Here is a 26,362-nt window from a genome sequence, read left to right as displayed (position 1 = left end):
CTGTGGTCTCCTGGGGAAGCAACTTGAGCACAAAAGCAGCACAATACCATGAAGAACATATCAGAAAAGTCTGCACCATCACCATCCTGCACGCTCTTGAAGGACTCTAAAGCCACAGCAGGCTCATTCCACCGCGGTATGCTAAGGAGTCCCTCTGGGGGGTCTTTTCTGCCCACTACTATCAGGCAATTCCATGATGCCAGCCGGTGTGCTTGTTAAGTTTACTTTTATGTATCGTTTGCTGTATTATTTGTCCTGTAAGTGCGTATTCATCTTGTTTTTTTATGTTTCTGATGCCCCCCAAAGGTCTAAATAAAGTTTACCTAATCTGTGTCATCCAATCTTGTCTCTCGTCTTCTCAAAGGCAGTGAACACAAACGTGTGCCTCTCTGCGGTCACTGGACCACCAGACACTAACGAGGATGCGCTCTTTCACTGCTTTTTAGGATTAAGAACTCCAGTACTGAGGTCCCACCACGTTACTGTTGAAACAGCTTCATGCCCCTTGGCATCACGTGTGCCCTTCACCCTTTAGGCCCTGATGCTGTGTTGTGTGGATTCTCTCTGCATCACTTTGCCCACATTTTACAGCTCCAATTACACTTGGCCGTCAGGTGCTGTGTTGACATCAACACTTCCATTAAATCATTAGCCTGTCTGAACTCTAAACCCCCCCACCATACGCCAAGGTCTCCAGCAGTGTGTGTTTGGCTTGTCAGCTGGAAGACCCCCCCCCCTTAATTTGTACCCAGCCAAGTCATTGTAGGAGCAGCGAACGCCTTTTGCTCGTCAGCCTTTTTGTACCCGATTGACCAGACTGGCGGTGGGCTGTTCTGTACGCTGTAGGTAGGCCCAACGTGAAAGGCGCTAAAGAAACTAAAAACCACAGGAGGTCTCTTGGGAGTACTTGGGGTTGGGGGGGTCTCTCCTATCAGTGAACCACCAGACACTAATGAGGATCCACCATCCTTCCCATACCCTCTGGGGACTGTGGGCATCTTCAGTGTCACTGGAGGACTTCTATGTGCCACTTGTCCCACCTCTCCTTAGGACTCGAACCCCCAGGATTGAAGTCCAAAAATGTGATCTCACCAATGACCCGTGCCCTTTGACATCTGCTCTGTACTGCAGCCAGATGAGTGGCTATCGTGGGGTCTGTCACATTGCAGGCCTTGACCCAGAGCCACATGACCAGAAGCCATCATCGTACAGTATAGAGACTACAAGCCACAGGAGGCCTCTTCTCATCTGATCTCTGCAGAGAGTGGACACCAGTCACCCACTGGTGGACTTACTAGACGCTAATGATCCAATCCACATGGCATTATGGGATATCCTCTCCAGTTGAATTCTGCTCTGTACTTGTCATATTTCTATTGTATTGAGGAGGACTTGTGTTCTTCTCATCTGTCTATTGTGTTGTATGTGGCACCCACTACCTGGAGAGGGGCCTCTCTTTGAACTACCTTTCCATTTTTTTGTTGTCTTCTTAGAGAGTCAAGGCTGGGGGGCCTGTTAAAGCCCACTGCGGCCCTCCTTGTGTGATTTTGGGCTACATAACAACTAAATTAGATTGTAATGAGGATTCGCTTTCCCACCTCTTCTTAGGACTTGAAGGCCTTACCGATGGCATGTGCTCTTTGACTTCAAGTGCCCTGTCACCTTGGAGTACGACAATCAGCAGACTGTGGAGTAACGTTGACCTCGGGGTGAGTGAAGGGAGGCTGCAGAAGCCAAATCTCTCAAAGGTGAGAATGCGGCCCCCTTGTCAGATACTAACCACTTCTGAACTTTTTGAACACTTCTCTTAGGGTTTTGGAAACCACATGCCAGTCCAACGGAGTCACAGAATGAACGGCTGTTAGACAGACAGATCTTTATTGTCATTGTCACTTTTACAAAGGAACAACGAATTGAAATTGAATTGAAATTTTGCCTCCACGTGTGCCCCTGTGGCCTCTTTGCTCAGAGGGCACCAGATTTACAGCGGACACTGTGCCCGGGTGACTTTGACCCAGACCTGAGTGAAGGTGGGTGCTTTACAGACTAGAAGACACAAGGGGGTCTCATCTCTGAAGGAAGTGAATGTGCGGCTCAGTCACCGGCAGACTGCTCCTCTTCCTCGACACTACAACCTGCCCTTTGACTTCAGGTAGGCAGCTGCTCCTCAGCGCCTTGGTCCCGAGGTCGCCAGATTCGGAAGATGAAGTGGTGTTGAGGTGTTTAGTGCACTGTGGACTTTAACCCAGGCGGGAGTGGAAGGTGCAGTATAAACTCAAACACACAGGAGATCTCTTATCGTCTCTGGGGGGGGAACATTGCGAGCCTGCGCCGCTCTCCCATCAGCAGGACACTAATGGAAATGTTAAAACAGACGCACACCGTCGGATCATTTACACGAGGTGTGCCAGAGCTGCGCTGTCCTGGAGTGCGGCCCATCTGTGGCGTTGTCGTGTTTACAGCTCGTTCACAGCGGGCAGGACAGGCACTTAACAAAGGGCCCTTTGACAGGGGCGTTCTTCACAAATCTGCTGGGATTTTCACTTTTCACCGAGTAGTTAACATTTCCTGGCACAGAAGGAGTCGACTCGCTGACAGCAGGGAGGCCTGAACAAGCAAAGCAGGCCCCGAGATAAAACACTTGCTTTAGTAGCCACCCTGCCGGGCCGTGCAGATGGGTACCAAACTTGTGGAAAGGACAAGCGGAGCAACCTAAAGGGGGATCCACCGGCGGCCTCGTTACCCATCCTGACCACCCAGGGGCCTCGAGACATAAATCACCAAGCAGTGGTGACATCTATGGGATGACCCGAGTTAAAGGAAACAGCTGCTAAAGGCATAACCTGTCAGGCGTCACCACAAAGTCAGCTTACGGCCGTCCATTTCCTACCTGGAAGCGGGTTCGTTCGGCGGCGTACTTCTGGTAGTGACACATGGCCTGCAGCACCTTCTTGTGTCCACCGGGCACCAAGCACACGGCCCCCAGGATTTCGAGCACCGCCACCTTGGTCTTGACGTTGTCCTGCCGGAGGCTCTGCGAGATGATGTTGATGCTCTCGGGGTGTGCCAGGACATGCGAACGGCCCTGAGTGTTGTTCATGAGCGCCTTGATGCAGCCAATCACGGAGGTGTGGATGCGGCTCTCCGAGGTCTCGTAGTCCATGCTCTTCAGGAAGTTCAGCAGGCAGGTCAGTCCATCCAGCTCAATAAATCGAGTCACAAACCTGGGAGAGAAAGCACACGAGAGGCCTCAGAGAGCAGCACTCAACATGGCGAAGCACTTTAGAACGCTCTTCACTGCGGGAAAGGCGCTAGAAAAGTAGACACTGCCATTTTGTAAATTACAGGGTCCTGAGGAGAAAGAGTCCATCCCTGCAAGGCCAGAGCAAGTGCTATGTGGGACGGCAGGCCACCGGGGGACACACTCTGCCATTCATGTTCACGTTTACAGTCACATGCACATGAACGGGCAGCCAGTGTGTACCTGTAGAGGAGAAACCAGAGCTGCCCTCACATGTCTGAGGAAGTACAGGGTGCTGGTGGGCCTTCTTGACAAGAGCTGACATGACGTCGTGCCCATCAGTGACTGCCACTCCAAGACACTTAAACCTGTACACCCTCTCCAGTGCTCATGGCAGTGCGCACTGAGGCCTGGCCAGTTCAGAGTTGGCACTTAGCTTAACACTAACCCGTATGTGGGGCACTGGGAGACCACAGCGTCTAGAGAGACATCCCACACGTCTTCTAAACCCTACTGCATACCGTAAGCAGCAGATATTAAGTTTATTATTGGGCCACACGGTGGCGCTCTGCTTGGTACTGCTGCCTCACTGACCCTGCACCTTGGGTTGCCTGCTCTTTCTCCCTGTGCCTTTGTGAATTGTTTTCCCTCAGTAGTCCATTTGTTTTTCCACTTTTGGGGTAAGAGGAACATTGGGAAAGCCGATTTGTGCTTCTACTTAACATAATAAAGTTTTTAAAATTACCTTCTTGCTTAAATGGCACTGGGGAGGGGAGACGGGTGGCATGTTGGTGAGACTTACAGGGAAGAATTTCAGAGTTCTCAGTGTAAGCAAGAATAGGACTACGAACAGATAGATATAAAAGGCACTATATGAGGGAGACAGACAGACAAAGAGGGGGCGCTGCCACTAACTCTCGTGTCTTTTTCTTTGACCAAAGTGCAGAGAAACCAACCAATGAGGACAACTGACTCCACCCTTTCTGGACCCTGGGCCATAAATACGTGACCTCCTGGAAGGAAGTGCCTCTTCATTGTTGAGTGACCACAGCAAAGGAGCTCCTCCATCATCTGAAATAGCCATTGTAATTCTGGTGGCCACATTTCTGGTTTGACTTTTGTTCACACTGTTAAGTAAACAAGGACAGCTGTGTTGGTGGTCCAACATTCAAACTTGTTTGAGCCGGTCATTCCCCCAGATGACCACAACAGACACATACAGTTAGGTCCATAAATATTTGGACAGAGACCACGTTTTTCTAATTTTGGTTCTGTACATGACCACAATGAATTTGAAATGAAACAACTCCGATGCAGTTGAAGTTCAGACTTTCAGCTTTAATTCAGTGGGATGAACAAAACGATTACATAAAAATGTGAGGCAACTAAAGCATTTTTTGAACACAATCCCTTCTTCATTTCAGGGGCTCAAAAGTAATTGGACAATTGACTCTTTGGCTATTTCATGGGCAGGTGTGGTCAAGTCTGTCGTTATGTCCTCATCAATTAAGAAGATAAAAGGCCTGGAGTTGATTTGAGGTGTGGTGCTTGCATGTGGAAGATTTTGCTGTGAACAGACAACATGAGGTCAAAGGAGCTCTCCATGCAGGTGAAAGAAGCCATCAGAAAAAAACCCATCCAAGAAATTGCTACAATATTATGAGTGGCAAAATCTACAGTTTGGTCCATCCTGAGAAAGAAAGCAAGCACTGGTGAACTCAGCAACGCAAAAAGACCTGGACGTCCACGGAAGACAACAGTGGTGGATGATCGCAGAATCATTTCCATGGTGAAGAGAAACCCCTTCACAACAGCCAACCAAATGAACAACACTCTCCAGGGGGTAGGCGGGCGTATCGATATCCAAGTCTACCATAAAGAGAAGACTGCATGGCAGTAAATCCAGAGGGTGCACTGCAAGGTGCAAGCCACTCATAAGCCTCAAGAACAGAAAGGCTAGATTGGACTTTGCTAAAGAACATCTAAAAAAGCCAACACAGTTCTGGATAAACATTCTTTGGACAGATGAAACCAAGATCAACCTCTACCAGAATGATGGCAAGAAAAAAGTATGGAGAAGGCGTGGAACAGCTCATTATCCAAAGCATAGCACATCATCTGTAAAACACGGTGGAGGGAGGCAGTGTGATGGCTGCCAGTGGCACTGGGACACTCGTGTTTATTGATGATGTGACACAGGACAGAATTCTGAGGTGTTCAGAGACATACTGTCTGCTCAAATCCAGCTAAATACAGCAGTCAAATTGATTCATGATACAGATGGACAATGACCCAAAACATACAGCCAAAGCAACCCAGGAGTTTACTAAAGCAAAGAAGTGGAAAATTCTTGAATGGCCAAGTCAGTCACCTGATCTTAACCCAACTGAGCAGGCATTTCACTTGTTGAAGACTAAACTTAAGACAGAAAGGCCCACAAACAAACAGCAACCGAAAGCCGCTGCAGTAAAGGCCTGGCAGAGCATTAAAAAGGAGGAAACCCAACATCTGGTGATGTCCAGGAGTTCAAGACTTCAGGCTGTCATTGCCAGCAAAGGGTTTTCAACCAAGTATTAGAAATGAACATTTGATTTCCAGTTATTTAATTTGTCCAATTACTTTTGAGCCCCTGAAATGAAGGGATTGTGTTCAAAACATGCTTTAGTTGCCTCACATTTTTATGCAATCGTTTTGTTCACCCCACTGAATTAAAGCTGAAAGTCTGCACTTCAACTGCATCGGAGTTGTTTCATTTCAAATTCATTGTGGTAATGTACAGAACCAAAATGAGAAAAAAGTTGTCTCTGTCCAAATATTTATGGACCTAACTGTAGATAGATAAGAACATTAGTTCACTCGAGACGAGAACAGGCCATTCAGCCCCACAAAGCTCACCAGTCCTGTCCACTTATTTCTTCCAAAAAAAAACATCAAGTCGAGTTTTGAAAGTCCCTGAAGTCTTACTGTCCACCACACTACTTGGTCGCTTATTCCAAGTGTCTATCGTTCTTTGTGTAAAGAAAAACTTCCTAATGTTTGTGTGAAATTTACCTTCACAAGTTTCCAAATGTATCCCCGTGTTCTTGATGAACTCACCATCTCGAGCCACTGGACTCAGTCCCGTCATAATTTCAAACACTTCAATTACATCTCCTTTTAATTTCCCCTTTTGCTCACACTGTAAAGGCTCAGCTGTTTTAATCTTTCCTCCTAACTCACCCCCTGTAGCCCCCCATAATCAGCCTGGTCGCTCTTCACTGGACCTTCTCTTGTGCTGCTGTGTCCTTTTTGTAGCCTGGAGACCAAACTGCACACAGGACTCCAGATGAGGCCTCACCAGTATGTTATAAAGACTGAGCAGAACCTCCTGTGACTTGTACTCCACACATCAGGGCGCTATGTAAGATAGATAGATAGATATGTGTATCTATTATAAGACTCCTCTCAAAATCCATTGATTGACTTATTTTATAGTGCCTTTCATATCTCTCTATCTGTCTTATCTATGAATCAACACACACCGAGAGGAGCCTGATAACAGACCGATGATGAATGAACAGCTGGATTTCACACATTCTCATTTACCAGGGTGCTGAAGACTATCATCTTGTTGTACCAGTTAACCAGTTAAGTTAGCAGGTTACAGTTTCAGTGTACTTTATTCACAGGACAGTACGTCTATGATAAATGCCACTAGACAGACAGACAGACATGAAAGGCACTATATAATACAGCATATAGAAAACATGAAAAGCACTAGATATGTGCGGCATGCTATAATAGACCTAGAGATATGAAAGGCACTATATATTACTACATAAACATCTGTATTTCAGTCCATTCTTGCTTATCATGGTGCCACAGAGTGCTGGTGTGCCTCATGTCGGTCGTCCCTGCAGGTCAGAGTGTCACAGGACTGTACACAAGTGACAACACAGCCACTACTGTTATGACACAACCCAGGTAGCCATTTTCTCTTCCCCGAGGACAGACACACAGGGTTTACATGCCTCCTATAGCACAGAGCGATGACGTACACATACAGTGACATAAATGTGTGTCTCTGGTCACTTTTGTCCACAAGGTGTTTTTTTTGGCACAATACTGGAGTGGGTTTCCATTTCCATCTCCAGGCAGGGTAATACCAGCAAATTGAAGATGCTAACAGAATGGGCAAGAAAAAGACCTTTTCAAGAGAATCAGAGAAATGAAAGGGAAGTAAAAGACAAAGCTGGAAAGGACCTTTCAGAAGCAGAAGGAATCAAGATGAGGTGGCAGGAATTTACAGAAGAGCTACACAGGAAGGACCCCAGTAGAAAAGATCCCCCCGACTGAGGGAGAGCCTGACATTCTGGGCTCTTGCAATCCCCGCTAATACCGAGACTGCTGGACGTGACAGAATCCCAGCTCAAGTGTTCAGAAGTCAGCGCTGATGCTGTGAAGTCTGCCCAGCAGGTCTGGAGGACTCTACAGTACAACGGCCCTTAGGCTTTATGATATAAAGTGATCTTTATAAATGTTCAAATCGGCAAACCCTTCTGCTCATTTCACATGAAGATCCAGTAGCACAACTGCAGCGATATATGGGCTGAGAAGTGCCAGGTGTAGATGCAGGACTTAGAAAAGGCCGAGGTACCAGAAATCAAGATGCCAGCCTATGCGATGCAAAGCCAAAGGAGTTCCTGAAAAACGTTGGGTTTGTGTTTTGTTGACTGCACGTATTTAAAGAAATGTGGACACCCAGGGGGTCATTTCAACTGCCTTGTGAAGATTCAACTGTTAGAAGTGAACATGGACTCACTAAGTGGATCAGGACAGGGAGCCGAGTGTCACCAAGCCGTTACATGTCACCCGACTGTAAGTGATACTAAATGCTGGCCCAGACCGCTGCAATCAAAATTGCTGAATGGAAGATCAAGAACCTTAGAAATGTGGGTGCCACCACTCTAATGGCTGGAAGCAAGGAGGATTTGAGGAGGCTTCCATTGAAAATGAAAGGAGAAAGTGAAGAAGCCGTCCTGGCATCAAGAAAATCCAAATGACATCAACCGGCCTTGTCAAGTCTTTGCTAACAGATGGGTTTTGCTATCCTTGGCTCCAGGATATCTGTAGACGGAGACTGCAGCCATGAAATTAAATTGACACTTGCTTCTGGGAAGGACAGGTACAGATGCTAAAGAGCAGGGACATGAGATTGTCAGGAAAGGTCTGCCACGTTAAGAGCCGTGATGTTTCCAGAAGTGACGTATGGCTGTGCAGAGCTGGACGATCGCTGAAGTTGAACACAAAACAGTCACCGCCATTGACCTTTGGTGCTGGACAGCAGTGCTGAGATTTCTGTGGCCAGCAAGAAAACCCAACAACTCAACAGTAAGAAAAAAACGCAACCAGATGTCTTATGGGAAAACCTGATGGGCGAAGAAAAGCTCAAAAACTCTGACCACATAATGAGAAGACTGTAAACCTTAAAGGATATCCTCATAGTGGGGAAAATGGACGTCCAAGGAAGAAAAGGACAACAGAGGCCAAGATGGACTGCCCACCCAGGTCACCCCTTGGTGTAGAGATTGTCCAAATGAAGTCCTTCAGCATGCAGACAGCTCTCTGTAATTAAAAAATAAAAAATCCCCACTTAAAAGGCAAACCCACCCACCCAAAGCCCCTCCATCACTCTAGAGGCTACCCTCTCAGTACAGAGACTGCCCACCCAAGCACCTCCTTGGCAAAAAAAGACTGCCTGTTTAAGACCCCTCCCTCCCTCAGTATTGGGGCAGCCCACCTTAAGCTCCTCCCTCACTACAGAGACTGTCCACCTGAATGGTCAGCTGTGAGTACAGAGACTGCCCACCTAAGCATCTCCTCGATACACAGACTGCCCTCCTAAAGCCCCTTAGCATACAAACTGCCCACCTAAAGTCTTCTCTTGGTATAGAAAATCCCCCACCTGAACCCCACCCACCTTTCTCAGTACAGAGACTGCCCACCTAAGCACCTCCTTGGTATAGAGACTGCCTACCGAATGCCCACCTTGGAATAGAGATTACTCAACTGAACTCCGTCCCACAAGACTGAGGCAGCCCACCTTAAAGGATATTCTCATTTTGGGGAAAATGGAAGTCTAAGGAAGAAAAGGACAACAGAAGCTAAGATGGAAAGGAGAGACACCTCGAAGGAACCCCAGGGCCTGGCATGCTAAAAACCCATCAGATCACTGAGAGTCGGACTTGACTAACCAATTAAACAACAGCAACGCAAACACCAACAGGCTGATGGGTACTCGGGGTCAGAGGGTCTCCACGCAGCATTGGCTACATGGCAGGGACCAAACCTGGACAAGGGTGTCAGACCATCGCAGGACCTACTGTTGCACTCGTTCAGGCTAGTGCCAACTAGGAATCACACATGCCACTCACGTCTCTGGTCACCATGGGGAAAAGGCACAAACTCTACAGTGTTAAGGACATGCTGGCAAAATCTCAGGGGGATGAAGGAGAGACAATGAACGGGTGACATCTGGACTAAGGGACAGGGTGGCATTGGAAACCAAGAGGGAGACCAAAGGCAGCAAAGTTTGAGAGTCCAAATGATACGCAGAATCAGAGCCACGAAAGTAAAACCTCCTTGGAAAGGGCATGGCAGGTGAATGGCAACTGGCACAGTACGAGTAAACAATGTGCCCACGGAAAAACAAAATGGCACCCCAGTGATGTCACCAAATGCACCAATGAAAAATGTTCACATTTAAACTGACAACTAAAAATGAGCAAAAGCCCCTTATGAGGTGCTAGAAAGGGTCACATGAGTCCGAGGATAAGACACGCAGGACACAAAGGCAGCATGACATTCAAACGCAGGGCGCGGGATCGAGGAGACGGCAATGTTCAACTTCCCTTCACCTTAATTCACATATCCATTTAAAAATATACAGGATGTCAAGTCACCCGTCTGTATTGTCATTTCAACCACATACGGTCAATAAAGAGAAACGACACTCGTCAGCGACCACAGTGCGACCCAGCGCAGACAAAACAGCAAAACGTGAATGTCTCTCTACTATAAAACAAAATCTTGGAAGGAGACAAGACGTTATGTGACATTCTCAGAGAGACACTTTCACGTCCTGCGAGATGAGACTTTGTGCTAAGGGATTTAACTATGGAAATAATAAAAGACAAAGAGTAGATGACAAAGTAGAATGTCATAAACAATTCAAAAACGCTGCCGTGATACACGTAGAGCAGGATAGAGATAATGGAAGTACGAAAATGCAAAAGTCTCAAGAAAAGGAAAGTAAAGATCACATTAGCACAAAAAACGGTGAAATAACGGAACAGTGAAAAGAGATCGAATATATGGACACACAGTAGGTGATATGACATACAGTAAGTATGTAGATATTGTTTGGCTTTAAACTAAGTTTGAGACTTGTAGATCATTTAAGTCGTGTTGTGACACCACATTTTGATGGTACGAACAGTCCAAAGACATCGAAAAAGGTTTGGGACAGCCACCCGTATATTCATTTGTATTGAGATGTTTACAGGTCCCGAGTCCAAAACAGAACGGACTTAAAGGCTGTAAACATGGCGGCTTTAAAGGCCGTGACAGGAAGTGACGTCATCCATGGGGCTGGAGCTGCGCGGGATTTCCTGTGGATGGTCTGCAGAGGATTGAGAGAGAAAGTCAGTGCAGCTCGCCACCCCCTGGTCTGACATGGAAGTGCGAGTATTCAGGCCCAGCAGCTGAGTGGGTGCACTCGTTCATTACAGGCCTTGGGCGCAGAATGGGACGTGAGGAAGGGAGCAGCGTGACGCAGGACTGGCTGGCACTTCAGGGGGCATCTTTGGAGTCAGTCGTGCTTGGTGAGTGCACGGTAGAGGCTTCTCCTTATTTTAGATTTAACTCCTAGTTACAGTACAGTTTTTGGTTGAGGTATTTATACATTTTGGGTGGTGGTGCACTTTTGGATTTTTCTTCTCTTTGTATCCATAGATTGAACACAAAAACAAAGTCCTTCCAGTGATCCCCAATATTCCTGACTGCATTTTCTTTATTTAGGACGACTACCAATTTTCTGTGTATATACATTTACTAGCCGTCCCCTGCGTATTAGTGACACAGGACAGTGAGGAGGGCCCCGGCCAGCTCCCCACTCCTGACGTCACTTTTCCCCGTCCCCTCGGCCCGCAGCCTCTGTCTTGGATTAGCAGGATTATGTGTCGCTCCTGCAAGCGAACTCTGATTCTCAGCGTGATGAGAGGAGTCGCAAAATCAACCGGAAAGTTCAAGAAAATTATAGAAAAAAAAAAAGATGTAAATCTGTGAAGTCGTTCTCTCGTTCGCTGGCTGAGCGGAGTTAAGGTTACGCCTCGAGGGAAACGCGTGAGTGAGGAGGGCCCTGCCTCTCGGATCTGAGTTGATAAATCGGTAGTACAAGTGAACTCTGATACTTGAGAAAGTCACAAAATCAATGGAATGTTCAAGAAAATTCTAGAAAAGAAAAACGATCTGAATCCGTGAAGTAGTTCTCTCGTGAGTCCGTGGTATTTGGCTTTATATACTGTATAAATATATATGTGATTGTTCTTAAGTATCATACAGTACCGCTAGTTTTTGCTTCTTGTGTGTGACACGTGTGCTGTGTAATCTGATCTCACCTGACACAGTTTTCTGTAAATTAAACTCACGCCTCCTTCCCTTAAATACCTCAGTTTGTGTCTCCCTGTCTAACGCCTTGCATCAGAACTACAAGTACAAGAGGCCCAGAGTGGAGTCTGGTGCCACCCTCGAGTGCCGAGGTACGACGTGGCACGGCTTTGACTCTTTCCACGTTACGTTTGGTGCGTCAACACCAACGATCTCCTCAACACCTTTCAGCATTGTAAGAATAACAGACATATTTTGCTCCTTTCTTCATCCGTGCATTGACAGCGTCTGCTCTTCAGGCCTGTCCTCCTCAGGTTGTCCTATTTAAACATGACGGGACTGATGATGTGATTTTTTTGTTTGGATCGTAGGCCTCAACGCTCTCCTTATTACGCTGCACACATTTTACTCATCCAGTTTCATTCGCCATCGTCTGCTGTGTCAACACCTTTTAGAATTGTGACTACTGCTGACCAGCCAAGTCACTGGAGGACTAACGGGTGCCATCTGCTCTGTGGTCACCCAAATTAAACAGAACTGTCACTTTTTGTGCAGCCCCACATTACGTCTTTACACAATTTAGAGCTCTAAATGATATTAGCTGTCCAATCCGAGCTCAAGGGCACAACTTTCTGGTCCAGCAGAATCCAGAAAGTCAAAGTCCACCCATTGCTAGGCGGTTTATGGCTTTGCTCAGGGGAGGAGGTTAAGCACATAATGGGGTCAGGAGGTCAGCAATCAGAGCACTTTGTCATCGAGTTTATGGTCCCAAAATCACCTCTCTGCACGCTACTTTTGATCCTTTCCTGAGTGTCCTTCTGGTGTCAACCTCTGCTCAGAATCTTTGACGTTTGGATTCACGTCTTGGTCCATCCATCAGAATGTTTAGCCCACCCAGTCGTGACTTTCGCTTCATTCGGTCTGCGTGTTTCTGCCAATGTGAACTTCAGACGTGACTGAATCCTGCGCACTCCTCTAATCTGCACAAGACTGCCATTGTCTGCACTTAATTCTTTTAGGAAGACGCAGGAGGACATGGGAAGAAGGCTCAACTCCAGGCCTGCAAAACGCTAAATTTAGGCGACTGAACTCCGCATACAGAGTTTTGAGAACGGGAAAAATTCATATTTGGGTCCAAGTTATTTTTCAAAAGCTGGCAGGATCTCCTCAATAACAACATTTTAGAATAAGCGTTTTAATTGAGGGAGCAGATTCTCTCCCCTTAATTTCTATTCATTTATTTATTTCCTTATTTATTTCTAGTTTAAAGTTTTAGTCTGCTGGCCTAGCTCTCTATCTCAGGGGTGAGGGTTGATTTGTTTCAAACCTACTTTTGTAAAACTTGACTTATTTGTTAACATCAATTTAAGTCAAAAAAGAATTTTCCAAGTTTGCTGCCTCAGTTTTTATGATGGCAGTTGGCATCGACTTCAGAATGTTCTGACGAGTCATCAGATGAATGGCAAAGTCCCTTTTTGCCATGAAAATGAACTTCATTCTGAAAAAGCACTGCATGTCAGCCCTGCTGACGTCATCTCAGTGACCCTCTCGTTAACACGGGTGACAGTGTGTGACAAGGACACGGCTGGAGGTCACTACGTCATTCTGACTGAGTTTATAATAGAGAGGTGAAGGAGGTGCCAGGGCGCCCAAGACAGTCCAGCAAGCAAGTGCCAGGAGGGTCTCAGCTGTGGGCACCACCAGGGCACAGCTCACTCAGGAATGGCAGCAGGCAGGTGTGAGTGAGGTGAAGACCTTTGGAGGATGGCCTGGTGGGATGTCAAGAAGGGCAGCAAAGAAGCCATCAGGGACAGACTGAGGTTCAGGGATTGGACTGCTGGGGGAAAAGTCATTTTGTCAGATGAATCCCCTCTCCGATTGTTTGGGGCATCTGGAGAAAAGAAAAGGTGAGCGGCGCTACCATCAGTCCTGTGCCAACAGTAAAGTATCCTGAGACAATTCATGTCACGTGGGGTTGCTTCTCACTCACAATTTGGCCTAAGAACACAGCCCTGAATAAAAAATGGGACCAAAAAATCCTCCGAGAGCAACTTCTGCCAACCATCCAACAACAGTTTGGTGACCTACATGATGGAGCACCGGGCCAGAAGGCAAAAGTGAGAACTAAGTGGCTCAGGGAACACAACATAGAAGTTTGGGTTCCATGGCCAGGAAACTCCCCAGACGTTAATCCCATTGAGATCTTGTGGTCAAGAGGCGGGCGGACAAACAAAAACCCACCAATTCTGATTCTGCAAGAACGGGTGGCAGCTGCCATCAGTCAGGATTGGGCCCAGAAGTTGATGGACAGACAGCCTGCCAGGGCAAAACACAGAGGTCCTGACAAAGAAAGAAGGGCCAACCCTGTAAATATGGACTCTGTGCATAAACTTCATGTCACTGTCAGTAAAAGCCTTTGAAACTTCTGACCTGCTCGTCATTCTACTTCAGTACACCAGAGAAAGGTCTGACAAGAAGACCTGAAGACACTGAAACAGCAGACTTTGTGAAACCCAGCACTTGGGTCATTCTGTTGGCCGCGAGCGTACGTGATAGTTAATTAAGGCCTGTAAGCTAGCGGTGGAGGAATGAAGAAGCCAGCAGAATCAGAGATTCAACTAGGGGTTCGGCTGAAGAGCTGGGTGGGCACAACCACTACAGTGTACCTATTAAAAGGTAAGACAGCCCTTTAAAAAATGAAGCAGAGCAGCTTATGTGAGAATTAGTTTGGTGTAGTTGGCAGGATCTGAGGTTCAAGAAGTAGTCAGCTTTGGAGATCCGGGTACAACAACTTAAGTGTACATTTTGAAAAGACAAGACAGAGCTCAAAAATTAACCAGGAAACTTTACTTAAGCATGCCCACCCCTATGCCAGCAGTGGAGGACTGGCGCAGTCTGCAGGATCTGAGATTTAATGAGAAGTCCGGGTCAACATCCAGACTGAACAAACGTAGGGCCCATTTTGAGAGCACATGCTGTGAAACTAGAATACTCTACCTGGGCATACCCAGTGGCTGAGGGCCTGGAGTCCAAACCACGAGGCTGTCTGTGCCACTCATGCCACAATCCCAGGTGAGTCCTTTAGCTTACCTGAGCACTCATGGACTCAGTGAGGAGATACACATCTCAAATGGAGATTGTCTGTGCAGCACAAACGCTGTCAGCCATAAAAGGAGGGTCACCTCTGTCGGAGAAATTCAGACCCTAAGCCAGTGGGCCACCCTGCCCCACCAACCCCCTCATGCTGGCCACACTCTCTGGGGTCCCCCTGGCACGTTCAGTCACATCTCAGCCCTTTGAACATTTGAGCAACACTGATAAAAATTCCAAAAGGAAATATGTCAAGGGTTTTACAGTTATAAATAGAAAAAGAAATTATGAAGTAAAGCAGGCGCCGGGTCCTTAAATCCAACTGCTTATTGTAAATATTAATAATCTGAGTCAGGCAAATCCTTAAAATGTGAAGAGGATTATGGAGCCCAGCCTGCACAGAAGGAGCCCCCGGGCATCAGTTTGGTTGTCCTGACTGGGACGTGAACTGACCATAATGGTGCCAGTCCTGACAATAAGAACCGATGCCAACGTGAAAATGTGAAACCCATTAAGCACAAGGGCATTAGAAGTCCAAATAACACAGAAAGCCGAGCCTCCACTCACACACACTTTTAAATCACAGAGAGCTCGATCTTCACCCAACTTTCCACCATGCAATCTCAGAAAGCAATGGCATGTAAAAGTTACCCCTCTGCACCATCAGAGTGCCCAGGAACACACAGGCACAACTCTGCATACTCCATAACTGGTAGACAATGGAAGAGCTGTCAGGGGCTGGCGGTAAAGACAACACATGAGAAAGGTGCCAAAGCCAACCAACGGCATGAAACCCTAAAGACCTGCAGCATGTCAGCAGGCACTGTGGACCAAGTGAAGATGGGCAATGAGGATGTGGGCACTGTGACCCCCTCATCATCTGATCCGGGCTCAAAGATCCAAAGATAATAAGAAATCTGTCAAAGTTTGGGGATAGGAAAGGTAAAACATTAATGACAATTATTTGTGGTCTTAAGAATGTGAGCAAAGGCAAGGCACTATATAAGTAAAATAAGTCTAATAATGACACAAGAGTCGGAGGGTGCGAATGGCACCATGAAAATAAAATACACAAGTAGGACTCACAGTCTCAGGAATCTGATAATGGCAAAGGCACCGGATACGTAACATGCAGAAATACGGATTTACAGTATTTAAAAATAGGAGAAGAGGACAAATGCGATAAATAATAAGAACACATTGTATTTATAAGAATTTGAGTGTGGCAAGTAAAAAAATATTATTTTGTGGACTTTGGAATTTAAGAATGGGATTGGCACATGTCATTGATAATGGTGGTGTTCATTTTGGAAAGGGACAGCCACTATGTAAATAAACACATTATTATGGTTGACTGTCTGAAGAGTCGGAGGATGGCACAGACACTATAGAAATAATTACCGTATTTACGCGTGTACCACACGCACATTTTTTCCAGAAAATTAGCATTAGAAAATCAGGTGCGCGTCATACACGAGGAAATTTTTTTCTGTAATGTTTACTTCTTCTGCTTGCATGTGCTGTCTCTCTCGCTCACGTCATGCAACAAAAACAGAAGTGCATTTCGCGGAAAATGTGCCCTAAACGCTTCCTATACAATCACAACGCGCGTCGTACACAGAGCTAATTTTTTTCGCGATTTTCTTTGTAAAAATTAGGGTGCGCGTCTTACACGAGGGCGCGTGGTACACGAGTAAATACAGTCGTATTGTGATTTGCAGTCTTACTAACTAGCAGATCTAAATAAAATCCATTATTAATATCGGCGGTCTTAACTTGAGAATAAGCAGCCACAGTATAGACCAAGTGCATTAGTATCATTAAAAACATCAGACTAGAGACAGGCGCTATATAAATCCACGTCTTATCCGCAGTCTTAATAATTAGCATATGGGGAAGGTGCTATATAAATAAAAGGTGCGAGTATAATGTGAAGTCTTCAGAATCTGAGAACAGGACCGACGCTCTATCAACAGCAACATTTATTTCTGTCGCATGTTTTCATACAAATGATGGAGTTCAAAGAAAGAAAAAAAGAATATAAAAATAAAATTAGGCAATGACAATTAACATAGAATAAAGTCAAGTCACAGGGGCCACGAGACCACCCAGCCGCCCCACAATGCATTCTACCAGAGAACAATATTATAATATCACATGTAGTCTTAAGAGTTTAGGAATCAGAGAGGTGCTGCTTATGGTCTTAAAATGTCAGTGTAGGAATGGCGCTATATAAATAAATATTAGGATTGTTAAAATGATGGAGCTATAAAAGATTAGTGAGGACACCATGGACCACCAGACAGTCACTTCCAAATCAGACAACAAACGACACCAGGGGACTGGCCAACAGGGATGGGGGCAGCATGACAGAATAGCGAGGGCTGTCTGAAGAGCGAGAGGACCACCAGCCTTAGTCAGCACTGCTGTAGACTTGGGGGCTTCACTGTTGGGTCAGAGGGTGCTATCCTGGCAGCATTGGGTACCAATTTTGAATCTCCAATCAACCAAACTCGCACATCTTGGCAGGAGAAAAAGCCCAACAGAATTGGGCTAAAGGTGCAGATGCCACACAGACAGGGAATGGGATTTGTGAGGGAGCAGCGCCAACCACTGCACCACAGTTCCACCCTTCTGCACGCCAACCATTTTAAATCTGTGCTGGCATTGTCTACTCAGTGAGGTGCCAATAACATCCAAGCCTTCAGCATGTACATTAGACTCATTCAAATCCATAAAGGTCAAAGGGCGCACCTCATCGGCTGGGTCCGCAGCGCCGTCTTCAGGTCTTCCACAACTTTGTTCCTCATCTCCATTTCTTCTTCGTCAAAGGCAAACAGCGTCTGCATCTGGAAAACAAGACAGCACCTTCACATACTGCTCCACTGCACTCAAATATGTTATATAGTGCCTTTCCCATTTTCCCAACAACCACTGCCCAGCCCTGACATCTCTAAAAAGGAAGCAGCCCTTCACTCACCCATCACATCATCCTGGTTGTGGTCAAGTGGCCCTTACACCATGTAGGGGATGCCAGTTGACGACAGGACACAATGACCACTGGCCAATTGGGAGTCACCATCAACCTGACCTGCACACTCCACAAACAGATGGCATCCAGTAGTACCTGTCTGTCACCCGGTGGTGAACCACAACTGGACTACAGAGTGTCACACAAGTGCATCAGAGGGTCACCCTCTGGGCTCCTCCCAGGCATGTAATATCACGGTGGGCCAAAGGGGGGCGCTGCCGCTAACCATGTCATCTTCCTTTGCCGGCACAGTGCCAAGAAACCGCCCGGTGAAGGCAACTGGCTCCATCCCTCCCAGCCCAGCAGGAAGGAGGGGTCACTTCAAACCCAACCAAAGTCATCGAAAAGCCTTGAGAGGCGCAGATTATGTTGTGCAGAGTGAGCACCAGAGGGAGACTCTCTTTGTTGAACTGTTTGGAAGCAAACGGGGATGGCCGGGTTGGCACCCCAGCATTTATATCTGGTCTTCAGACCCGTCATTCCCTCAGATGACCACAAGAGGCAGAGGACAAAAGACAAGAACTCAAGCAGCGTCCTCCTCCATTACAACAAAGTGCTGGCACATACCCAGGAAGACCTGAGAAACAGGCACTTGAGTTGAACGGACTCAACGAACGCTTGGGTGGCACAGGCATCGCACGTTATCAGCTACTGACTAGCTATGTAAAAATCAGGCATCTCATTCTCTTCTATCAAAAGTGGTGCCCACAGGAGGCAGACGACTGGCATTAGAATGTTGATTTATTCATGCCCACCATGAGGAGATACATTCATCAGCCATCAAGTGAACTGACAACACTCTGAAGGAAAGCAGTTAACAGCGCCAACACTGCCATGGACTTGAGGGCAAACTGTGAGACCTGAGGCATTTCTCACCTAAGCACAAGGCCTGCCTGGCACTGCCAGTTCATACTACGCAGCCTTGGCATGTGGAACTTCTGTGTGTGCCCGTCCTCTGCATCTCCAAATGTGTGTAAAAGGTGCTACAGATATAAAATAAAAACAGATTCATTCAATAAGCAATATGCTGGGTCAGCTGCAGGACACTGGCACTGGGCTGGGGCACCTTCTACAGAGTCCAGCTGCCTAAAGCCACAGCGTTTAATGGGCACGTGTGACCCAAACGGTGGACTGAGCAGGCACTAACATGAATTGTGCATTCTTAGAAAGGCACTATATAAGAAAACGACGGACTGGCTGCTTGATTGTACCTTAGAAATGTGGCTCTGTGAATGGCACTATATAAAGACCAATATGGCAACTGGATTACACCGCATGGTAAAGAGGATTTGTAAAGCACTTTGTGAGAGGCACTATATACAGAATACAGAGATACTAACTCACTGAATATTGATTGTGAAAGGCGCTATATAAAGTAAAAGCTGGGCAAAAAAAAAAAAGTACTCATTTGTATTGAGAAGGTTTTCTATTTTGTTCCCGAGTGCCTCTTGATATTCAATATTTATGGTTTGCTATCAGGGGTGAGAATATAGCTGTGATGTAAAACGTTGGCAAGGTATCTCTGGCCAAGCAGAAGGTGGGTACGCTGGCACTGTGTCTGATGGTGTTCAGCTCTGACGGGCGAGCGTCCCCCACGTGGCCGTGATATCTCTGCCAGTCAGCAGGTACCCCTCTAAAACACGCGTAGCTCTGATCTCTCTCAGAAACGTCAAACGTTACTCCTTAACAATCTCGAGATGACGTCTGCTGAACAAACAGGTATGGCCAGCTGAGTGGAGGTCAAGTGCGCTCCAACACGTGGTGACAGGGACAGCAACTCGACTGGAGGCTGGTGCGTGAGTGAGGAGGGTCCTGTCTGGCTCCCCACTCCTGAGGTCCCACCTACCCCTCACCTCAGCCTGTCTCTCAGATGTGTGCAAATAAATTGGCGCAAAATCAACCGGAATGTTCAAGCAAATTATAGGAAAAAAAAAAACCCGATCCAAATCCGTCAAGTTGTTCTCTCGTGAAAAGCAGACAGACAGACAGACATGTTGGATTTGATACAAAACTCCTCCTCTACCAGGACAAGTTTGACAAAACCCCTTCAGGTCAGTAAGCAGGCAGAGGGGGCACTCGTCACAGCAGACCCTCCGCAGATACAAGGCCGAGTGTCACTAGTGCCGACTCTCTGATTGGCTAACAGACTCGAGCACAGCTCATCTCCATCGTATCTTCCATATCTCTTGTTCTGTTATGAAAGCTGGACATGTCTTCTGGGTGGGTGAGAGAACCGGACATCACAAGGTCTCTTGAACCCCCAGAACACCCAGCTTGTTCATTTATATATTTCAACACGCACTGCAAACCACAATACTTACCTAGCGTTCCCTTTAAATGGCCCTGCACTGCGTTTTGTAAAGCAGGCCGCACTGGTGCCCTCCATGAAAGGCGCTATACTGAAAGTCACATCCTGCGACTACAGAGTGATGTAAATGACAAACTAACTGAAAAATGTTGAGAGGCTCTCCATGAATCAACGCTGGCCAACTGATCTGAAGCTAATCAATGTCACCCCCTCGCTCGTCATCGAAGAACTGATGGAACACTACATAGTGGCGCCCCCTGTCTGGAGAGATGATATAAATGTCTCGAGTGCTGTCCCTCTGATGAAGAACTGAGGAGATGTAAAGCCAGACGACAGCAGCGCCCCCCCTCTGCCCGTCTCCTGACTGGTGAACACACCGTGGCACTGCCGCTGGCCCCCTCACTTTGGCTCGGTCTGCTCTTCCGCTGCTTATTTTCTGAGCTTCACCTTCAGCTCTGTCTTCTAGCTGCAGTTATTTTTAGCCCGGCGCCTGACGTTCCACAGGTTGAGATCAGCCATTTATAACCCGCCGCAGAGGTCTGTTCGATAGTCGAGAACGTGAAATGCCAAGTGGCGCTCATCTCAGGGAACTTGGCAGAGGAGCTGAGCCGAGTTCATCCCTTGGGAAGGCTTCTGGAAAACGTGCAGCATCCTGATGAAGATCAGCCGTCGCGGCACAGAGCAGCTCAACTGCTCCTAGGTGGTCAAAACGAGGCGGGCATCTCTACATGGTCACTTGGTCCAGTCATCCCAGGTTCTGTGTGAAGAAAAGGGAGCCCCCTGCCGATACCCTTCCATCGCTCAGAGCCCACAGTTCTCTGGTCAGTTGAGCTGTTTGCCGTTGGACTTTCTCCAGCATTGTCATGACTCACCTATCGGTCTTGACCGCATGTGTGGGTGGGCACGTGCCACAGAGAGTGGGCTTCGGCCACAGGAGAAGGCGGAGGTGGCTTGTGTTAAGGAGCGGGAGCAGGTGACTACTGAGCACACATGAAGGTGGCCATCATAAAGTTTGATATGCGTGGTGGAAAAAATAAAATGGGGACCAGTAGAGAGAGTCTCAATCTAAACCCCCCACTTTGGTACAGTGACTGCCCATTTAAAAGCAACCCAAATCCCTTCTTCTCTGGGTACAGACTGCCCACTCAAGTAACCCCTTGGTGTAGAGATGGTCCATAAAAACTCACCTACAGCCTTCTCTCCCCACTTAAAAGGCACCCACCTAAAGCTCCTCCATCACTCCAGAGGCTACCCACCGGAGTCCCCTGCCCACCCAAGCACCCCCTTTGAACAGACATTGCCCATGTAATGATTTCCCTGTTATAGAGATTGCTCACCTAAAGTCCCCCCTGCCTGTTTAAGGCCCCTCCCTCCCTCAGTATTGGGGCAGCCCACCTTAAGCTCCTCCCTCACTACAGAGGCTGGTGACCACCTGAATGGTCCGCTGTGAGTACAGAGACTGCCCACCTAAGCATCTCCTCGATACAGAGACTACCCTCCTAAAGCCCCTTAGCATACAAACTGCCCACCAAAAGCCCACCCCCCTTTCTCAGTACAGAGACCACTCCCCAAGCACCCCCTTGGCACAGAGACTGCCCACCTAAAATATTGATTGCTCATTTGAAGTCCGTCCCCAGAAGACTGGGGCAGCCCACCTTAAGCTCCACCCTCACTACAGAGACTGCCCCCCAGAACCCTCCTCTTGGCATACAGACCGCCCACCCAAACACCATCTTGGTATAGAGCTTGCCCACCTAAAGCCCCTACCTCACTAGAAAGGCTGCCCACCCAAGCCCTGATCAAAATCCCAGTCACAGTTGTCTGGTGTGAAGAGTCAAAGCTACAGCTTGAGTGATGTAAAGATTTTCAAAATGGCTGGAAGGTGGCATGATGGGCACTGTATACAGGGTGAATGAGGCCGTGATGGCACAGGGGGCGTCTGAAGGATGAGGTCTCGTCCTTTTTCAGTCACCAGCAACTTGGAGGGCCTGGCAGTGAGACTGATGAAAGGTGGTCTCAAATCCAACAGCCCATCCATTTCGAGGTTGGAGACGCCAGGAGCCCGTCAGGCAGTCACAGACGCACGGCGAGATGGGAGCCTCTAGGTGGCGCCGGCATGTCACCAACTACACTGGAGTGTGAGCTCTGAATCCTTAACCTGAGATTAAATGGTCGGAAGATCAAGAGACTTCAAGTTAATGAGATCTGGACAGAGAAAGCAATGAGATGTTAATGACGCCCAAAAACGGAAGGGAAAAAAGAGGCCACCGCATCTTAGTGCGGGTCTGCTCTTTGATGAAGGGTACAGTTGAGAGGCCATGCAGAAAGCGGGCATTTTTATGGCAACATTTGACCAGACAGGAACACGGGGGCGTATTCAACCGTCATGGCCTAAGCAAAGGTGCTTTCTTCATTTCAGATGCCATCTTTCATCGGCATGGTCTAAATGCCAGCTCTTCTCCTCAACAACTTTGGATACCCCCGGTAAAGTCTTGGGGGGCTGTAAAGAGTAAATGATAAATGACCACACGTGCTCACTAGAACAGAAGAGGCCACCTTAACCAAATCTACGGGGAGGGCTTAAGACCACTCGACTTCCGATTTCAGCCGTGCCTGTCAGTGCGCCTCGAACCCTGACAAGGAGAGCAAACCCAGAGACAGTGAAGTATGGGGCTGTGAGAAAGTATCTGCCCCCTTCCTGATATCCTCTGGCTTTGTCCCAGTGAAGAGCTTCAGATGTTTAGACCAACGTAATAGCAGATAAAGGGAATCGGAGGAAACCCCAAATCTAATTAAAATGTAATGTTTAAGTCAAAACGTTATCCAACACCTGTGAAAAGGTTATTGCCCCTTTAGTCCGGACGTAAAATGTGTGTTCACTTAGGTTGCCTGTCTCAAATACTGCATTTTGTTTAAAGGCCATCAAAACGGGCACACGCAGAGGACAATGCAAGGGGGCAAATACTTTTTCACAGCAGTATGACCCAGTAGTCCGTTCCAGCCCATTCGATTCACTGGTGCTCAGCTCCTCTAATAATGTCCTTGCTAAAAGCCACTGTCTTCCCCACCCATTCAGACAAATGAAGGGGTCAGCTGGTAGAAACGGCGGACATTAAAATGAGGGGTCACCACTGAATACCCAAAGAGCCATGCTGCACCTTTATCTTCCTGACTACAGACTTTCAGCTCCCAGGGGCTTATTTAATCAGCAGAACCTCCCTGGTGGTCACAAGTGACCAGACTGCCACCACTGTGTATCACAGCTGCCTTATACAAACGCCCAAGTGAGTCAGATGGTCACTCTTTCATGTGGTGTGACACAATTGTAAGGCCCCGATTGCATACTTACAGCAGCCATAGAGTTGATTCGGTCAATGTAATAGTCGGGCCAGCTGGTGGCCAGTTTATTGGGGTCCTCCTGCTCCTAAAAACAGAACATGAAAAAAAGAACATTATTAAGATGGCAACTAAAAAGATGTGCCCTGAATATGGGCTGAGGCCTGGGCAGTTACCGACACCAGTTCAGCACAGGTGGGCCGTTTCTGCATTCCAGCTTTCTACAAGGCCAGAAGGAGACCACCATCTCTCAGGGTATGGTGGTCTCGCCACTCTCACTGGGCCTGATCAGGTGGCACACCCACTTGCACCAATAAGCAGACCCCTCTCTGATTGGTCTCTTTGCTCTTTTTGGACATCCCAACTCCTAGTAGTCCAGTGGAGATATCAGCTATGGTCATTTTGTTTCTCTTCTGCAGGGTCACACAATCAATTACCACACTGGAACAACTCTGATAAGAGGGGACAGCAGGCAGAGGACACCACTGGCTTAGCCAAAGACGGAGACTCGAGTTCAGGCGCCGAGTCACAAACGGCCCTTTGAGCCGTCACATAAGGCCAACGGAGCGCTCTGCTGACCCCCAAACAATAACGAGAATTTTAAACACTTCACTCCGGTCACCTCCTCATCTCCATTTCAGCTTTTGCTCCTCTGTTGCTCTCCATGGTGGCGAGTTTAGCTGGCTGACTTTCTCAAGCCCTGTTCTGTCTTTTTTTTGCAATATTCTTATTAATATCTCTCCATCTACAGTACTACACAGTGCCTGCCCTGCACTTTGATCAATGTATGAGTTAGGTAGGAAAGGCGCTATATATCTATTAGACAAGTGCCTCTGTAGTTCACTGGGTCTGCTGGTCGACTGCACCATTCCTTCCTGTCCGTCCGTGGTAAAGTCTCCAGCTGTGCTTCTCGAACTCAGTCCTGTGGCTGCAGGTTTTTGTTCCAACCAGAATCCTAATCAGTGACAACACCGGACAGCACTGAGCTCATTTAATTAGCTGATATTGGTGTTCTCTTATTCTTCATTCAGAAAAGCACAGCAGCATTGATGTTTACATTTATACGACATTTACAGATATTTCTATTTTTGCTATTGATTGAAATGCTTAACTCCCTTCCGTTGCTTTCATTCTATTTTGCCCCTTTTCTGTGCAGTTTGCTCCCTTCATTGTATATTAATAATGACAATTGAAAATGAGCAGAGCAGACAGACAGCCGGGCAAACAACACCGAATCACGAAAGGCTGCAATCATGAGAGGCACCAACGAGTCAATAATGGGTTCATTAAACAATCACCTGGAAAAGTAAAATGCAAATCAAGATGAAAATATTGTTAAAAAAACATTATTCCCATATAAATACTTAGTAAGTTTGATTTATTTATTTTACCAAACGTAGTTTTCCAATTTCTATATTGTTCCCAAAAACACAGAATTCTGGGAAATAACAGTTCACTTAATTAGCCCTGCAGCCACTGGGGGTCCACAGGACCAAGTCTGAGACGCACTGCTCTATACTACCGATTGACTGAATAGGAAAGGTACTGACTATACAATCTAATAACAGTAAAGACTACATAATAAACAGATGGACTGATTGTATAGTGCCTTACCCATCTCACTGAAATATAACAGCTTTCACATCTGTCTATTGATCCATCTTGTACTTGTTTAGCGCCTTTCCATCTATTTCTTTGTATCTACTTGTCACTGGCTATTGAAGTTTTAGCACCTTTCCTATGTATCTATCTATTTATTATAGTCAAGTATAGTCATAGATTAATAGGAAAGACAATACAGTAGAGAGGCGCTATACTGTGTAACAGATAAATAGGAAAGGCATTAAATACATTTATTATACAGTGTCTGTCTGTTATATATAATCTACTGTATAGTGACTTTCCTATCTAACCATAGGTGGAGTGGTGGCTCTGAAGTACGGATCTGCACTGGCAGTCGGAAGGCTGGCGGTTTGAATCCCGTAAATGCCAATAGGGACTCTGCTCTTTTGGGCCCTTGAGCAAGGAAGGCCCTCAACCTGCAATTGCTGGGCGCTTTGAGTAGTGAGAAAAGTGCTATATATATATATGCAAAGAATTATTATTATTCTTTAGAGCAGTGCTCTGCAACCTTTTCTCACCTACGACACACCAAAGTTCTTCCTAGAATTCCGCGGCACATCAAAAGCCAAAATATATAGCAGTGGTGTAGCTTTGGAGGGCGGTCCGCTCTGAGCGCCAGCTATTTAGGGCGTCCAAACTACGGTAGTTTCCTTCTTTTTTTTTTTGTTCCTTGAGGAGGCAGAAAAAAAAATTTCTTTCAGCTTTGGGGCGTCAAATTTTTCACCGCCCCGGACAACATGAACTCCAGCTACGCCACTGTTATATAGATATTAATTTAATACACAAATTTTACCATAAATTTTCATTTTTTATTATAAGTATACATACATAAAAACTATACTATATTTACTTTTATGCAATCTTAATAATTATTATAACATAATGACTGATTAATGTGATACCTGCGCTTGTTTCAATGAACACAAAAGTTTTATATTCGACTCAATATTTGACAGCGCAACCTGAAGTTCTTGGTCAAGATCTTTTAAGTATGACCGCTTATCATTTTTAATTAACACAAGAGTTGAAAAACTTTGCTCACATGAATATGTCGTTGAAAATGGAAGTAGTGTTAGGGTGGCCTTGT

The 26,362-nt window shown here is 46.7% G+C and overlaps 1 protein-coding gene across 4 annotated transcripts in view; it reads right to left on the bottom strand.

Annotated features, from left to right (window-relative positions):
• daam2 (dishevelled associated activator of morphogenesis 2) overlaps nt 1–26,362 on the bottom strand; it is a 238,209-nt gene that overhangs the window by 67,670 nt on the left and 144,177 nt on the right. For all 4 annotated transcript variants that reach the window (XM_051925402.1, XM_051925399.1, XM_051925400.1 and 1 more), the window contains exons 4-6: nt 23,666–23,740; nt 17,732–17,826; nt 2,891–3,224 (exon numbers count right to left, since the gene is read on the bottom strand). In XM_051925402.1, coding sequence (XP_051781362.1) covers nt 2,891–3,224; nt 17,732–17,826; nt 23,666–23,740 — 504 coding nt within the window. The remainder of the gene's footprint in view (nt 1–2,890; nt 3,225–17,731; nt 17,827–23,665; nt 23,741–26,362) is intronic.

Source organism: Erpetoichthys calabaricus, chromosome 3 (assembly GCF_900747795.2).
Source record: "Erpetoichthys calabaricus chromosome 3, fErpCal1.3, whole genome shotgun sequence".
NCBI classification, from domain to species: domain Eukaryota; kingdom Metazoa; phylum Chordata; class Cladistia; order Polypteriformes; family Polypteridae; genus Erpetoichthys; species Erpetoichthys calabaricus.
Note: the sequence above shows the minus strand (reverse complement) of the source record. Positions and strands in the feature narration are given on the sequence as shown.